We start from the raw sequence: 17571 nt of genomic DNA, 5'->3' as shown, positions 1-17571 counted from the left end.
AAGTACACCGTCTTCAAATTCCAGGTACTTGTATAAAGTGACAACAAATGGAAATACTCAAGTAAAGTACTTGTGTTCAATTTTATTTTCATTACTCTTCTGCATATATATATTTTCAACTATTTTACATACAGAACATATGATGATCTTATAGAATATAAATCATTACGTTTGGTGTGTTTGTGAATAGATTCAAAAACTGAACTCCCACCTCGACAATACAGCATTGCATTACATAAAAGTATCAGTCATAATAATGTACATGTAATTATGAAATAATACAATAACATCACCGGCCATCTTTTTTCTGAATTGAGTTAGTTAAAGGTTACTTTGGTAACCTTTTTCAAAACAGAACTTTTATTTGTCATCACATAAAAAAATGATGTTTTACTCACAACGATTTCAATCTGTGGTTCTCAACCTTTTTACACTTTAATATAGAATATATGCAATTCAGTTTAAGAACTTACACTTTTTCAATTGATGTTAACTTTAAATATGTTATACCCCCTTGGGCCTGGGGTGCCTTAAAGTACCCTCAGGGGTACTGTACCCCTGTTTGAGAACCACTGGCATAGAATGATGTGTTTTACTCCCAATATAAACAATTCCGAAAGCCAAAGATATTCAGACAACTATCCTATAAAGAGCAACTGTTGCGGTGTTGTTCGCTTGCTGTGTGGAACTGTGTGAGGAAAAGATGAATCAATGTCAAACAAATTTAAAGAAATATTAAGCCAGAGTGCGACGTCACGTTAATAAAGCAGCTCATCGGCGTGTTTGACGAGCTGGACCTGGCACAACACACCGTGGCGGAGGGCGGGAGTTAAAGAAAGACACTTTCACTTCTCGCGAACTCAAGTTTTTTGCGGACGGTCCCTTGGCCCGCCGGAGCGCTGGGGAGCTGGAGAGGCAGAGCGCAGCCGCTGCGCGCGGGTCAGTGCAACACCATCTCTGCATGAATGACGGCGCACTTGACCGACGCAGGGAAACAGTTCACCGCTTGGCGCGAGCCGGGCGCGAGCGCCTCGTCCCTTCGCAGCTGGATTTACGGCACCTCACCTCGCGTGAACTTTCACGGATACATCCGCAGCTCGCGGCCGCACGAGCGCGACATGTCACGGTGATGTTACAGCCTCCATCTTCGCTGGAAGTAAGCCATGAAGAGATAAGTGGCTTGCAGCGCTGACAGGCAAGTGTTTGCGTTTACAGGTTGGCACGGCACGGCTCGGATATGCTGTCAAGTTTTACTCTATGAGCAAAATATCACGTTTTTTTTTTGTTTTTTTTTGTCGGTTAGTGGATTTTGTTGTCTGTGCACCTGTTGTTTTCTTTCCTGTCGTTGATTTTAAACATGTTTCTTAAATATGAATATAAATTGTTAAATTATCCACAGATATATACTGTGGCTTTACACATTCAAAAGTATGTTATGTAAAGGCGTAAATTAGCCTACATCTGTCGTTAAGATACAGCCAATTCAGCTCATGCAGGGCAAGTTTCCTGTTACCACAATCAATAGAGTAGAATTACTTTATGGGAAAACTATTGGAAATTACACTCAAAATACAATGTTTTCTGTCTGCACAGTCAGCTGAATGGATTTACAGGAAGCAGGACATATAATCCAAATAATCGGTTGTTTTTTTTTTAAGCGTATGATTCAGTGGGTTGAATTTTCTTTGCAGTGAGTCTTCGCCTTATTTTACATTTTACGGACAGAACATTCTGTCTGTTAAGGTGCTGATGTATGAATTAAGTACTAACGTTATTAGACTGCAAATCATAAATGATAGCACTCCCAAAGCACGCAAAGAAATCTTAATACCGTGGCCACAGTCTACCATATCATGGATATCTTATATTGAAACTCATACATTGAACATTGAGGAGGTGGAGGAAGCAAGCTGTGTATCATTCTTTCATGTCGTACACACTCTGCATGTGCTTGCTGGTCCCCATAAACAACCTTGCATAGATAGATCATTCAGGCTTTTAGGAACCGACCACAAACACACTGCACAGTAACGTTAATAGTAGACATATTAACCCTGGCTTGTGTTCCCTCTGCGTGGACGGCTGGCTTGTGTTCCGGTGAGCAGCAGAGGAGCTGACGGTAAATGAGAGGCCGTCACCATGCCCCCAGGGAAGTATGGGATGCAGGAGGAATGGGAGAAGGAGGGGGACCAGGAGATACTGATGGACTTCCTGCTGCCGACTGGGATCTTCCTCAAATTCGCTGTATCTCCAAACGACACCATCAAAAGCATTAAAAACGTAAGTCCCCTCACATCCCCCTGTAGTTAATTATCAGTAGCTGCTTCTAGATCATAAAAACCTTCATAGATTTTTTTTTTTTTTTGACACACATAATGTGTAATGTACTCATTCTCTGCGTTTTATCTGACAGCATACATTTGATTGACTGGAGTACAGCGCTGCACTTCTGGTGACCACAGTTACAAAACGCTGTTACAATATTTATTCAATATGCTTGGAAGCAAATTAGTTGACTTTAGAAATTAAGCTAATTAAAACATGACACAATCCAAACAACCCTCGCTTGTGGCTTTGATGCATCTTGAAGTTTTGAGGCAACTATGAGAGAAGGAGCTGCAGCTTTCCTCCTTGGTATACACGGCCAGCTCTCTGCTCGAGCAGATCTGCTGTTAAATGTGAATGTGCCAGTTTCTATGCCAACAGCTCTGCCTCTTCAGGCTGTTTGATTTAGCGGTGTTAAGTAATGACACACTTGGAAGCATTTAAAATCATTAAGAGATTAAATGTGTCTCCGATTTTTATTTTCTCCAAAAAACTCTTGGATATCATCATCACAGTTATCTTAAAAATGAGAAAAATCAGAGTGTTTTTCCCCCACAGCAATTCTGAAAATGGTAATGACGGCTGGTCGATTGATTTTTTGATAACTGTTTCAATCAAAATAGTTTTACATAATAGTTTGACAGGCTTGGAGAACGCTGTGTACACGTCGGGACATCAGTCTCATGCACTGGTGTCTTTTGTTTCAGATGGTTTGGAAGAATGCCAGCAGCGAGGCCCTGTTCGGCGCGCTGGGTGAGCCCGACGCGTACGTCTTCACCTGCATCCACCAGACGGCAGAGAGGGAGGAACTGGAAGAGGAATCAAGGCGCATAAGCGACGTGCGGCCCTTCATGTGCGTTTTGAGGCTGGTGGCGAGGGAGGGCGACCGAGTGGAGAAATTCACCAACACCCAGATCAGCCTGTTAATTGGCAAAGGTGAGCAGCACCCTGCTGAGCGGCTGCTTTAAGGAACTTTTGTGGTGTTGTTGTACGGTTGCTAAGTATTAGATCAGAGGCAGTCCTCGGTCATCATCAAGAAAGAAGAGGGGACTTTTGTCTCGCTGGCTATGAGCTGATGTAGCTAACTTCAGAATGGAGCACAATAGGCGAACTAGTAACTAATGCTAATTTTATTTTCCAGTTCTACTAACATTTTTGACTTCATAATAGATTGTATTTTGCCGTATTCACTGAGCTTCAGTGCAGGTAGCCAGTAAAGCTGCAGGTTGATGCTTCTTTGACTTTTCAATGAATAAAAACATGGCCGGCCCTCAGGAAGATTAAAGCAAAGTGTTCCTCTCACTCTGAAAGACTTGTATTTGTATTGGTTTACGCTTTCATCACGCTTTTTCAGGTCTGCTTGAGTTCGAGGCCCAGAAGAACCACGAGGTGAATGAGTTTCGGACAAAGATGCGCATGTTTTGTGAAGAGAAGGCGCAGGAGAGGCAGATGTTGCCATGGCAGCAGTGGATGGAGTACAGCTTCCCGTGTGATCTGGAGCCATGCTGCTTTCCGCCGGCGTGTGGGAGTGTGAAGTCAAAAAACAACAAGAAGATTTTCATCAATGTCAAGTTTGAAGCTAGTGATGTGAGTTCATCTGCTGTCGTAGTTTCTGTGAGTCATATTTGTAAAGGTTGAAACAAATCAAGGGAGGATTTTAGGTCAATGTGAGCACTTTTGGAAATCCCACACCACAAACACCACCCTCAAAACATCTCTCAGGAACAACATCCACTGACATGAAAGCAACATTTTTGCAGGTACCTTTATTGGCATTAATGTGTCTCTCACAGGAAAGCTTCATGCTGCAGCAGGACCCTCAAGACCTCCCAGTGGCTCTGATGAGGAGCGCTCTGAAGAAGAAGGCCACAGTCTTCCGCTCACTGCGACAGGAGCCTGAAGACTACACCCTGCAGGTCAACGGGAGGTGGGACTTCCTCTATGGGAAGCATCCCATGTGCCAGTTTAAAGTGAGTGGCAACAACGGCGTCTGTCAGCTGTCCAGCTGCCTTTTTCTCATTTGACTATGTTTATATTTCATACTTTTCCCAGTTCTCATGGTACATATTTTCTTCCATAATAGTTTTGTAATTTGCCTCATTCTTTTCACCCTCACAAACCTTCTGGACCTGTTGCAGAGAAGCATCCATGCAACATAATGATTTTACAGTAATTAGTACGATGAACAAAAAGCTAAATGCTACTCTTACCAGACCCAAAAAAATCTTCCTCCACTTTTACACACAATTGCTTTCTTTTTGCCATAAAGCTGTGACTCGCTAAGCAATTAATCAACTTTAGAATACTCAGCATGTTGAAAATGTTCTTTCTTCCCCCTGGTTATTATTTTTTTTATAATAACCAAACTGTTGGGTGGTTTAAAATCTCTATTTGTCTTCATTACTATTCATTTTCCATGTTGTTTGTCTACATTCTGCCTGTGCGGGTGGTCCATAAAAGCTAAAATGATTGTCAGATCAAGAGTCGGGTGAGTCAAGGTTTTGGTGGCAGGAGACTCCACTGTTGACTCCCTGCAGCAGTGACTCATATCTGTCTCGCAGCCCTGCAGAAAGGAACTGCATCCATCCACACATAATGAGATTTTGGTTGCATTAACCTACAGCAAATGAACAGCCTCCAGGAGTTAACCAGTGCTATCAGACCACCGGGAAATATCTGTGGGTTAGCTGATGGCTGTACAGAAATAAAACACTCTGTCCCTGTTGTCTATCTCTGTCCTCTTTTACAGTACATATTCTCGTGTTTGAGAAATGGACAGAACCCGTACCTAACCATGGTGCACCACTCCACCATCAAGAAATATCAGGAGGAGCAGGGCAGTATGTGCAGCCAGGTCTATAAGAGTCGCTCCTTGTCCAGACCGCCTCCACTGCCCCTGAAGAAGGTGAGAGTTCAGCGGACAACTGTTGTCTCTCATCAACAGAGCCGCAAGTCTTCCTTTCTCTCTGCTCATCACAGTTGTTCCTCAACCCGACTGCAGACTTTGGAGCGCTTGAAACATGCAGTGCACTTGAAACAACACAATATTGATCATTTATGCCTCACACCTTTGCTTGCATTTACTGTAGTTTAACAGCGAGCACATATTGTCTACTTTAAAAGTGCACGGGCAAAATTAATCGAGGAAATCTAGAAATATTAGAACGTTAACATTTTTACTTAATCAAGGTACCTTGAGGACTGTTTTTTGTTTGTTCCCCTTTTTTTAACTTTTTGTTTAAGTGTACACTCTCATGTATCTATCTTTTAACATGCAGACCAACAGTTTTATGACTTTAGACTTTGGTAAATGGTGTAAGTTAACATTTTTAATGGAAAGAAATGGAGGCGGGCAAATAAATAGAATGCTCTCCCTTCTGACTCCTCACAGCAGAATACCTCCTCTTTGTGGTCCATCAGTGAGCCTTTCTACATTCACCTGCTGCAGGGCAGCCGAGTCAATGCAGGCGAAGGAATGAAGGTTGGTGTGGTTTTGCGTGGGTTTGATGCTCAATGAAGTGTGGCATTCACTTGTTTACCAATATCTCAATTTCAGTTGTAGGAACAGCAGGGTTGACATGAAAATGACAGGGGGTCACATGGTCCAGACCACACGTTTCCCATAACTCATCAAGGCGGTTGGTTAAAACTTCAAAACAGGAAGTGGGGAGGGCCTATCTGCTTTTGACATCTCATACTGAGGCCTAGATTCTAAGAAACCTGACAGTCTGCATACTGTCTTTCCCTTCCTCGCTTTCAGCTCTTTTTTTGAAGGTGGTGCATGCATGTAGTTACTATTGCAGATAGATGTTTGTTCAAATGTTTGTTCAAATGTTTGTTCAAGGATGTTTCTCTGTAAATGACTGGCAAAAAACTTATAAAAATATCCACTAAAACGCCAGATTCACTTTTTCTGTCAATTTTCTTTTTCCTTTCCTCAACCAATTTAAAGTACGGTAGTCTGTAAATGTGTGTCTCTGTTTGTGATTCAGTTTCATAACTAACTATGTTACTTAGATGGGTTATTAAGTGTAAGTGCACTTCCGGCGGCTGCCTTAGTGCGCATCATGACTCATGCCAAATTTGTGACATAATTATCAGTCATGTCTGCAGCTGGCAGGCAGAGGTTTGAAAACACCCTTGGGGAGAATAGCCACTCATATCTTTTGTGAATATAGATTCAGACTATCTTGATTTGGCAAAAGGCAGGAGCTTAACAGCCGCACAGTATTGAATTTAGCCTCCGGGGGTTGTTGATCATTTCTGGACAGACTCTGCATTGAAAGGTGTCGCAACCTGCTTGCGTTATGAATGTGTCGACCCTTTGACTCAGAGCCTGAGTGAAGCAGGAAATTCTGAATCATCTCTTAAAGTCACAAACAATCTACGTCACAAACTCTTCAAATCACTTCAGTGGATGTGTGTTACTCCCCCAGCTCGTGGTGCAGGCCGGTCTATTCCATGGGAGCGAACTCCTCTGTAAGGTGGTGACAACCTCAGAGGTGACCGTGTGCTCTGAGCCGTTGTGGGATCAAAAGCTGGAGTTCGACATACACGTGGCGGACCTGCCGCGCATGAGCCGCCTGTGCTTCGCGCTCTATGCAGTCCTTGAGAAAACCAAGAAACCCCGTGGCACTAAAAAGAAGAATAAGAAAGCGGTGAGTTTGTCAGAAACTCAAGTCGTTTTCGGGTGAGAGTTTGTTAGCAAGCACAAACAGATCTGTTTCCTCTCTGTTGTGTAGTGTGTGTAGTGTGTGTGTGCTGTGTGGGTGTCTTTAGCTGCTGCATCTGGTTGTGCAAGTGTGTTCAGTGGCAATGCTGCGGTTAACATTTCATCCGCTTCAACGCTTTTATCTGCAAGTCACTCCAAGGAAGGAAGGGACATTTTCAAGGAATTTTAAATGCATGGTCACAGTCACCATTCGTAGTTACAACTCTTTCACTCATTGAGCATTTTACCTTTAATGCGCTCCTCATCTGTAGGGCCTGTCGTGGGGACAGGTGAGAGTAGATACCTGAAAACTGTGGAACTATTTCAATCGTATATGAATCGTCATTTCTTTAGCAAAAATGACAAACTTATCTTGATTTTTTTATGGTGGGCTCTGGGGAAATGATCACAACATTTCAGAGAAAATAATTGGCAGCGTAATCATGAATAAGAGTTTACTGTTAGTTGCAGTCCAAATTACAGTCATACATTTAAAAAGGAATACGCTCCATCATGCTACTGTTAGTAACATTAATGATATGCTAATAGAGGCACACTGAGTTTATGGTTTCACCATCCTCATGCCATTTACTTGTTTTATTTGAATTCTGTTCTATGCACAAAACTACACAACAGTAGTACTACAACGAGAGGACGACTGCAACACACCAACTTATTGTCCACTACCGAGCACAGTGAACAACACGTCCTCTTTATTCAGCCTCTCTTGTTTTGGAGGTTCTCAGGTGTGTTTATGGGCATTAAGGCCACTTCTGCTTTCTGAGCTACTTCTCCCTTCTTTTGCCTGGAAGAGAAGTTCTGCAGACAGACAGAAGTTGAGCTATTTTAGCCGCTCTTGTACGTGTGTATCGTCTCTTTTTTTAGCTGGCTGCTTTCAGTGTAAATGTGTTTGTTTTTCACACATCGAATGGCCAAGTTGTTTTTTTTGCCTGGCTGTTATTTCCCTTTTTGCTGCTTTATATCCCAACTTTGTAAAACGTACCCCTCGCTTCGCTTTATTATTTAACAGGATAAATTATGTAAAAAGTTGGCACAAACACCCTTTAACATGTTTTATATCCATAAAATATTTAGTTTTTTTTTCATGCTATTTGATTTGTATTCAAATAAACTAAACGTCTAAAATAAAGCAGATGTTATACAACAGAGGTTTAATAATAAAAACGCTTTTTAGATTTATTGATGAAAATCTTCTAAAGAATCTTAATTATATCTGTTGGATGTTGCAAAAGATTTTTTTTTTATTTTTTGGCAAATATGAAAGACAAATAACGGCAACCTAATATATGTATTTTGATTTTAGAAAAAAATCTAATGATCCAATGGTCAAATCTTAATGTAACTTTGATTGAACATTCAAGTACTCCCTGTGTGGCTCTTCTGCTGCCTCCGCATGGTTTTACTGCCTGCAGATGGTCTTCAAGATGTCAACAGATCTGATCTTCCCTGTCCCTCTCTTCAGGACTGTCCGATCGCCTGGGTGAACACCATGGTGTTCGACTACAAGGACCAGCTGAAGACTGGGGAGTTCCTGTTGTCCACATGGCCATCTGTTCCTGGTACATTCAGGCCTTTTCTATTCTTACATTTCCTCCTCTTCAAAAACACCTCACATGTTAACGTCCTCCGTCTTCCACAGTGAAGATGACAGGTGGCGCCATCAAAACCCCAGATATTTACACATTATGCGCTGTAGTTGTCAGACCATGTCAATTATGGAGCCATTTTTATTACTAAATTGATTATATATTTCTCTGCGGTTTGGAAGAGCGGTGTGTATAACACGCACTGTCGCTTTTAGAGGTGTAGGAGTTATTAGAATATGAAAATATTCTTACGAAGTAGATTAAAGCATCTACCACGTGGCACATTTCATGTTCAATTTGTTTCATCACAGACAAAAGCGACCTCTTGAACCCAATGGGAACCGTTGAGAAGAATCCAAATGTGGACAGTGCCGCAGGGCTTCTCATTCGCTTCCCTAATATCCGGCCTCATCCTCTCTACTACCCGCCACTGGACAAGGTACCTACTCCCAAAAGGCTATGTTTGAGTACCTGGTGAAATGTTCATTTGTATCACAGTCAGTGAAAATGTCCTCATCTGTTCTCAGGTAAGTGGCGACATAGAGAAGAATGGTGATGCAACTATTGCCACAAAAGAGGAGGTAAGACTCAATATTTTACATCTTCCAATTCTCACACCGTTAAAGTTCAAATATGAGAACAGTTGCTGTTACTTTCTGACCACATATGTTTTGCTCTCTGCAGCACATGAAACTAAAAGAAATCATGGACAACAAAAACCACACTGAGTTTTTCGAGGACGAGAAAGAGCTCCTGTGGAAGCTCCGCACAGACGTCCGAGACCATTATTATGAAAGTCTGTCCAAGCTGCTCCTCATCACCAAGTGGAATCGGCACGAGGACGTAGCTCAGGTATAAATGAAGAGTTTTGGACGATAATTTGGAAATTTGTTTGATTTCTTTTCTTCATTTTTAAGAACGTTTTGAATTACACTAGAGTGCTTAAAATGTCCAAAATAAATATTAATCCTCACTATAAATGAAAATATTATCTAAATTGTCCCTGATAAATGACTTGACCTCCTTGTTTATCAGTAATTTCACAAATTTTACTTATAATTGTATGTGTTGATTCTAACAGTGGCCATTTTTTTTTACTGAATAACCGCTATAAATATGTGTGTTATGGTGAACTATTCAATAAATAGGACTATAGCTAATTATATTATTTCATTGGAGCAATTAGTTTGACAGTTTTGTAGCTGATTGGTTGATTGATTTAGTGTGTAAAATGTTATAACAAGACTGTGTGTGTACAGCCATGCTCGTGCTTTTAGCTGAATACTAACTTCAGCATGGCTACCATGTTCCCAATGACAATCCTAACATGTTACAGATAATGTACAATGTGTATTATGTTCACCTTCTAAATGTAGTCTGTCAATATGCTGTGTGAGATTAGTACTGAACACAAGTGGAGCTGAGGCTGATGGGACTGTCGTCACGTTTGCACATATTTTCATCAAGATAAAGTCAGGGAATCATTGCAGTCGGTCGTAGTCATTTTATCCAATTATCAGCCCAAAATGCAGAGATATTTGTCATCAAACACACGAGAGTTTCATTTTTTTTTTCATCATGGTATAAATTGGTAATCTGATTCTCCTCAGATGGTCAGTTTACTGAAGAACTGGCGGGACCTCCCAGGTATTCACGCCTTAGAGCTCTTAGACTACAGTTTTCCCGACCCAGCGGTCCGTGCTTTCACTATCAGATGCCTCAGGAAGCTCAGGTACACACGTGTTCAGGTTTTTACTTGCATCTGTGGAACATTGCACATTACCAGCATAATATAGACCATTTTCTCTGCACACAGTGACAATGAACTGCTCCAGTACTTAATCCAGCTGGTCCAGGTCCTGAAGTACGAGTCCTACCTAGACTGTGACCTCACCACTTTTCTGCTTGAACGGGCTTTGTCCAACTGGAGAATAGGACACTTTCTGTTTTGGCATCTCAGGTGAGATGCAGGCCAAAACACATTAGCACATGTGCATCTGCAGCCTGTTTTTCTTGACAGGAGAATTTGTGTTTATTGCAGGTCAGAGATTCACGTGGCATCTGTGAGTTTGCGTTTTGGCCTGATTCTGGAGGCCTACTGCAGGGGAAACATCCACCACATCAGGCTTTTAACCAAACAAGTAATCTTGTCTCACTGATACACACTGACATGAAGATCTAAAAGGATGTGTTTTAGTTTTGTGCTAAATCTCGATCCTCCCTCTCCCACACAGAATGAGGCTCTGGGCAAAATGAAGTCCCTGAGTGATTTTGTCAAGTCAGGCTCTCAGAAGATGACAGCAGACGACCTGAAGATGTGTATCAGACAGGAGTCTTACCTGGAGGCCCTGTCTGACCTGCTGTCACCACTCAACCCCAGCATCGTTCTTGCTGAGATCTGGTTAGTGCCACACACACACACATTTCATTTTTTGACTCCCCTATTGGATTCTCAGGGGCAGTTTTGGTCACTCTCTTGGTTTACTGAATTACACAATAACAATTTTCCGTAGAATATTGACAAATTAACCCTTAGTCCTTACATCACCAATAGACCTATAGAGTTAGACTATTTGCTACCTTTCTACTTTTTTCTCATCACTAAAAGTCTTACAGATGATGATGGTGCTTTTTCTTTTACCTTGTAGCTTTGTTTTTGTCTTGGACAGAATTTTCCCATTTCTGACATAAGCATTTAACAACTCAATAAGTAAAATGGCAAAAGGGTAAAAACATAAAAATGGCAACGTATTTAGTAAAACAGGCATTTTCCTCAGTCCTCAGTCTATGAACCTTGATGATTATGTGTTTGTACTGACTGTGTTTGCGATTGCAGTGCAGACAAGTGCAGATTTATGGACTCTAAGATGAAGCCGCTCTGGCTGATGTACAACCCCAGGGCCCAAGAAGACATGGTGGGCATCATCTTCAAGAAGGGAGATGGTGAGATACAAGAAAATATGAAGACACATTCAGTACTCATCATGCAGTAACCGATAGTGCCAACAGGCTGTAGGTCACTTTAGTTGAGCACAAAGGGAATACATTGAAGAAATAAAATGCAGGGAGGGTCTTATTTTAAAATGCACTGGAAGAAAAACATCCCCACTAGGTTGTAAAAAAAGATGTCCTTTAAATATTCAAGAGGACATTTGAAAGTCAAACAATACCAAGGTAAAACCTCCTATGAAACTTAAATGTGATACATCTTTGTGACCTTTTTTCATTTATCACCTCAAGATCTTCGGCAAGACATGTTGACCCTCCAGATGATCCAGCTCATGGAGAATTTATGGAAGAAAGAGGGCCTCGATCTCAGGTACAGTGGGAGCAGCTGTTTGCAGCAACTGTTGATGCTTTTTAACAACGAGTGCCGCTAGACCAACCTCATCCTGTCTTGCACTCACAGGATGATCCCGTATGGCTGCTTGTCCACTGGGAACAAGATGGGGCTCATTGAGGTCGTGAAGAACTCCGACACCATCGCCAACATCCAACGTAACAGCAGTAACAGTGCCGCCACCGCTGCCTTCAACAAGGATGCCCTGCTCAACTGGCTCAAATCTAAGAACCCTGAGTGAGTAGGATGAACGAATTTGACATAATGGGTACCCGCCCACCTTCCATGATCCAGATACTCCAGGAGTCATGACCCCATTTAAAACCCCATAAAAACAACACCAAACGTTGTTTAGAGCCACAGAGTTTAAACCCTCCATTCAGTCTCAAATTGTTTGTCACGATCAGCCAAACCGCCCAAACTGCTGCCAGGCCAGCTCTGTCATAAACGGTGTCCCAAAATACATATACTTATGCTAGTTCTAATCATGTTTTGGCTTTATGTAGCGTAAACAACACAAACACATGTTCTACCTTATTCCTGTTTGTGCATTTTGCGTTGACGTCCGTCGAGGCACAATTTGTATTACTTCTTGTTCATTGAAAATGGTAACAGCAAGCTAAGCAGACCTGCTTTCCAGTTTCCGTTGCGCATGTCTCACAAGCAGGGTGAGACGCACCGCCGGAGTCCACAGGGAATAGTCTCCAGCTACAGCTTCTCCTTCTGCTTCTACAAGTTAAAGTGTTCTTCTTCTACGAGATAAAGTAGCGCAACCAACTTGATTAGGTGCATACAGCGTCACCTGAAGTACCGGAGTGTGTGAGCACTGTGCAGGGATCACACAGCGCAGGGATTACACAGAGGCCAGCCCGCTGGCTGTCACTGTTTAACCGGTGCAGAGAGATAAGAGAGAAATAAGAGAGAGACATAAAGAGAGACAGAGTTGAGATCTGATTGGATAAAGAGTGTTAAAGCAGCATTGTAGGCCAGTGGCAGCTCGCTGGCCTCAACAGCCAAGAAATACCCTAAAAGTGCACCAACAATATCACCGAAAACATTTTTTATAGGAAAGGGAATCGAAACACAGTGAAGTGTGAAATGTGTCACATCCGCTGGCTCTGTTTTGTACAGACATTTTTAGTTTTGTCAGTAACACCCATCCCTTTTTTATTTTATTTATAACAGTATATTTAGAAGTACATTTTAGCAACCTTTTAGTACATTTATAACACACAAGCTGGTGTAACAGATGCAAGGTCATTTTAATTGTTAATTAATGTATTTGTCACTAACTATAACTAATATACTGTATGTCTTCATAGAAGAGGTTATATTTAACTGAGAAATACTGTACATTAGTTAACATTTTCAAAGTTCTATTATCAGCTTAAAACAACATTATAGAGTATTTTAAGCCATTTATTACATTGCTATTAAAATTACTATTGGGGGGGGGGGTGTAATTCTATGCTAATTGAAAAAAACATTATATGGGAGTAATTTAAAAATCTAATCAAAATCTCACTGTACTTTTACAGTTTTGGGGGGGATCTCTGTAATTTAATGCAGAAATAGGTCAACATTTTAATTTAAAATTGCACTAAATATAAACAAAAAAAAACTGAAACAATCTTTGCATAAAGGTGTTTTTTTTTCCTTAAGTTTTCTGGATGTCTCGGCGTGTGGTTTGAAGAGTTCACTTCAAAGTATTTATTGCGTCCAGCCTTTTAAAGTCGTGACAGACCACAGAACACAAAGTGCAGCGGCGACTATGCGTTCAGATTTTGTATTTAGTGACAGACAGTCTGAAGGTCTTGTCTATTCTAAAAGTTCCTCGAAAAGAGACAACCATTTAATGTAATGAATAAGCCTTTGTACGTCACGTTGACAAGACAGGCTCAGCTGACTGCACGACAGACCAGGAAGGTAATTAGCTTGAAATGCTGCAGCGCCCGCGAGGGAGCGGAGAAAATTAGTAAAAGCTTAACACAATGAACCTCAGTGCATGTCTAGACTGTGCAAGGACATGTCAATCATTAATTGGCTACAGGAACCACTGCTGTCAATATTTCATATAGCAGTGAAGACATCTGCGTGTGTATAGTAGTTATGGAGGTTATATGAATTTAAATGTACCGTAAGAACAAAACCCACTCATGCTTTGCTTTCTTATTTTTCTGATGTTTTTTTGTCACCAGGGACAAACTGGATCCAGCAATAGAAGAGTTCACACTGTCCTGCGCTGGCTACTGTGTAGCTACGTACGTGCTGGGCATCGGAGATCGTCACAACGACAACATCATGATCAGGGAAACTGGACAGGTGGAGTTCACCACTGTGATATTTTTTATCACATTACAACACTGAAATCTACCACAAGGATGCGATTGGACATAAAGTGGGAATTAAGTGTGATATATACTTCATAATATAATATTTAGCAGAACAAATTCTTCTTTCAAGACTGGGTGACTTTTAATATAACTTTTTAATTTAACTGAGTGTCCGATTTGGTTGCTTTGGAGTGAAATCCTTCAGGTCAATCATCACCAGTTAGTGAGTCTTTAACAGATGTGACTTTTGTCAGTGATTCAGAACCCGGAAGTCACTTTCACCTTTGCTCCTCAGCTCTTCCACATCGACTTTGGGCATTTCTTGGGCAACTTCAAGCGAAAACTGGGGATCAACAGGGAGCGTGTGCCTTTTATCTTGACTTATGACTTTGTCCATGTGATCCAACAAGGCAAGACCAACAACAGTGAGAAGTTTGAAAGGTACAATATTTTGTGTCGGCCTGTTTACCAATTTGGGATTGTGTTTGCATATTGTATAACCTGAGACAGATTGCCGCATCATGTGTCCAGGTTCAGGGAGTACTGCGAGCGGGCCTATAAGATCCTGTGTCGTAACGGGACGCTGTTCGTCAACCTCTTCGCTATGATGAAGGCTGCAGGACTGCCAGAGCTCACGTCCTGCAAAGACATCCAGTATCTCAAGGTGTGCAACAAAGAGGATACTGCTGCGGATCATGATGATGATGGGTATAATATTGACAATAATTAGTTTTTTTTTCTTTTATTCCCAAAAGGACTCTTTAGCTTTGGGCAAAACAGAGGAAGAGGCACTGAAGAATTTTAAGGTGAAGTTCAACGAAGCTCTGCGGGAAAGTTGGAAGACGAAAGTCAACTGGATGATGCACTCTCTGGCCAAAGATAATAGACCGTGAAGAACACTGCACCAAGGACAGCTGAAGACAGACCAAAAAATATGGATTTTAATGTACATAGATATGTTTACATTGGACTGCCCTGTCTGTGGTCAATAACGACTAAGTGGAGGCATCCAAAGACGATACAACCATGGGGCACAATGGTTGTACTCATATTTGTCCCATCAGAAGAGACAATGGCCTTTGACTCAAGGACATATCAACAACAATAATAAACAAGCTTTATAGATGTGTTAGAGTCGCTGCCTAAAAAAAACACCTGCACGTGCAAATGTGTCATGAATCACTGAAACAGAATTAGAGACTGAAAGTTCATCCCCCGACTGCATCGCTTAGCAGGGGGAAAACTGCAAAGCAACTTTTTCAGATGACACCGTTCAGTCACGGAGTTCAATAACAGGACGGCAGTTTAATCTCAAGACTTTTGTGACGGTTGTGTCATTTCCTCTCATTTCAACTGCCTCTCTGCAATTTTGTCTTGTTTTTTTTTAATTTTTATTGTATTTTATTTAATTCGGTAGCTCTGAAGTACTTATACAAAGTAATGAAGGATTTTGTGTTTTACTGTGTAATGATTTTGATGTATAATATTTCCTTGAAATGCAGTATATTGCCGCTGGTGTGCCACTAAATAATAGGAGCTTTATTTTGATAAAGTGTGTGACCCAGCAGTCCCTTAATCAACAGCTCGTACACATTAAAAGTTTGACATTTTGACAAATGGGCTTTCTAGCATAGAGTTAGAAAAGATGCCTACACCACTCTAGTTCATTAATGGGGAAGCTGGAGCAAGTAGCCTTTAGCTTATAGCTTAAAGACTTGAAACAGATGGTCTTTATGCTGAACTAAGGTGACTGTCTAGTCCCAGCTTCATATTTACCAAGACAGTTGTGAGAGTAGTATTGCTTTTCTCATCCAACTCTCAGCAGGAAAGTCTATGGGCAAATGTCCCGAAATGTTAAATTATACACGTAATATTATTACAATTGCCCTCTGTATCTGGGAAAAACAAGAAAAAAAGATCTCAGGTGCTAGGCCAAGATATCATTTCTCAGAAGCATAATATTAAAAACATGAGGCATTTCAACACACATAGAAATCTTGTTTGTGGTCGCGTTACTCAGAATGTTCCCTTTTAAAAATGTAAATCTTGGCAATGTGATCTCTCTCAGATGATGCAGTGTGTGTGTGCTTGTGTTATTTTCTGATATTTAAGTTCTGCACTGGGATTGCCATTGCATTTTTGAACTGATGTGCCAGGTGCCTTGAAAGAGATGTCATGCTTGTACTGTTTAACACGTCCATATTGGTGTGCTCTCTGATCTCATGTTATGGTGCTTTCATGATACTTTACATGCTGTATATCTCGCTGTCAGTCATGCAAAGAAGATGATGTGCTACTCATCACCTTTTTTATTTTACATAACAGTTCAAATGATCTACAATGATTACATAGAAGAGCAAGAGTAGCTATAGATTACACAGCAAGGTATTTTAATTCCCTTCAGGCTCTGAAGGGAATTAAAACACTGTGGAATGGGTTTAAAATATAGGTCATCAATGTCCCTCAGAATGGGCTTAACTAAACACTGCTGCTTTAAGCCAGACGTCTTTTGAGTGTATGAGCTAGTTTTGCAAATTGTAAAATGTTCTGCTGTTGCCTTTTGAATTGGTTGTAATTCATGAATCCCATCAAATGGTACAATTATAATTATTATTACAATTATTATAACATTCAGGTATTGTTTACACATGTGCAGCTAAAGCTGATAAATCATCTTTTCATGATATGTCGAATGTCCTTTATCCACATCCTGTTTGTAAATTTCCTTCACTTGCTTTTGGAAGGGAAACATACACACAATAAACCGTGTGCAACAGCAGAGCTCACTGGCTTTCTAGGATCTAAGCCATATGTAAGCTTAATTTAATGCAGCTAAAAAAAAAGGTGGATTGTGGATGAAGCCAAGAGCCACCATATTCACCCAATCATGTGTTTCCTGAGTAACCCCAGTGTTTTAGAGCAATGGCCTTTTGTACGAGTCTGTGGGAGTTTACACTTCACAAAATTAAAGTGAACACAGAGTGGGTTTGGCCAATATTACATGGACTGTAAGATACTGTCATCGATCATGCAGTTTTCTTTCCCTTTATTGAACACAGAAGCACGTCGTCATTATATATTCCTTGCAGGGCAGATTGCCTAGAATTGTTATTTTTTTAATTGGAGATGAATATTTGACAAGAAAGGGAATAGTACCATTTCCCCCATACAGCAGAGTGTACCAATCAAATGAGTCAGTTCAATAAAGAAAGTAATAGCAATGTGTTTGCTGTGGTGGAGTACTGTACTTTAAGG

General features: G+C 41.0%; 1 protein-coding gene across 1 annotated transcript; it reads left to right on the top strand.

Moving 5' to 3' along the window:
• The first annotated feature begins 925 nt into the window (after positions 1-925).
• pik3cd (phosphatidylinositol-4,5-bisphosphate 3-kinase, catalytic subunit delta) lies at positions 926-17519 on the top strand. Its single transcript, XM_068597925.1, has 23 exons — positions 926-1195; positions 2106-2280; positions 3033-3261; positions 3680-3912; positions 4119-4295; positions 5075-5230; positions 5717-5806; positions 6762-6983; positions 8520-8616; positions 8955-9082; positions 9171-9224; positions 9328-9495; positions 10254-10375; positions 10460-10603; positions 10685-10784; positions 10878-11044; positions 11480-11586; positions 11884-11962; positions 12053-12220; positions 14182-14305; positions 14612-14757; positions 14848-14980; positions 15072-17519. The coding sequence occupies exons 2-23, from the start codon at positions 2140-2142 to the stop codon at positions 15207-15209; spliced, it is 3123 nt and encodes a 1040-aa protein (XP_068454026.1). The 5' UTR covers positions 926-1195; positions 2106-2139; the 3' UTR covers positions 15210-17519.
• Positions 17520-17571: the final 52 nt, after the last annotated feature.

This window comes from Clinocottus analis, unplaced genomic scaffold (assembly GCF_023055335.1).
Source record: "Clinocottus analis isolate CAN_PGR_092001 unplaced genomic scaffold, fCliAna1.0.p SCAF_4, whole genome shotgun sequence".
NCBI classification, from domain to species: Eukaryota; Metazoa; Chordata; class Actinopteri; order Perciformes; family Cottidae; genus Clinocottus; species Clinocottus analis.
Note: the sequence above shows the minus strand (reverse complement) of the source record. Positions and strands in the feature narration are given on the sequence as shown.

Excerpts from the sequence above, each read along its gene's own strand:
- pik3cd (XM_068597925.1), top strand. The coding sequence starts at position 2,140 with ATGCCCCCAGGGAAGTATGGGATGCAGGAGGAATGGGAGAAGGAGGGG. Across the intron at positions 10,376-10,459 it reads AGATGCCTCAGGAAGCTCAG|TGACAATGAACTGCTCCAGT; the intron begins GTACACACGTGT and ends CTCTGCACACAG. Across the intron at positions 12,221-14,181 it reads CTCAAATCTAAGAACCCTGA|GGACAAACTGGATCCAGCAA; the intron begins GTGAGTAGGATG and ends TTTTGTCACCAG.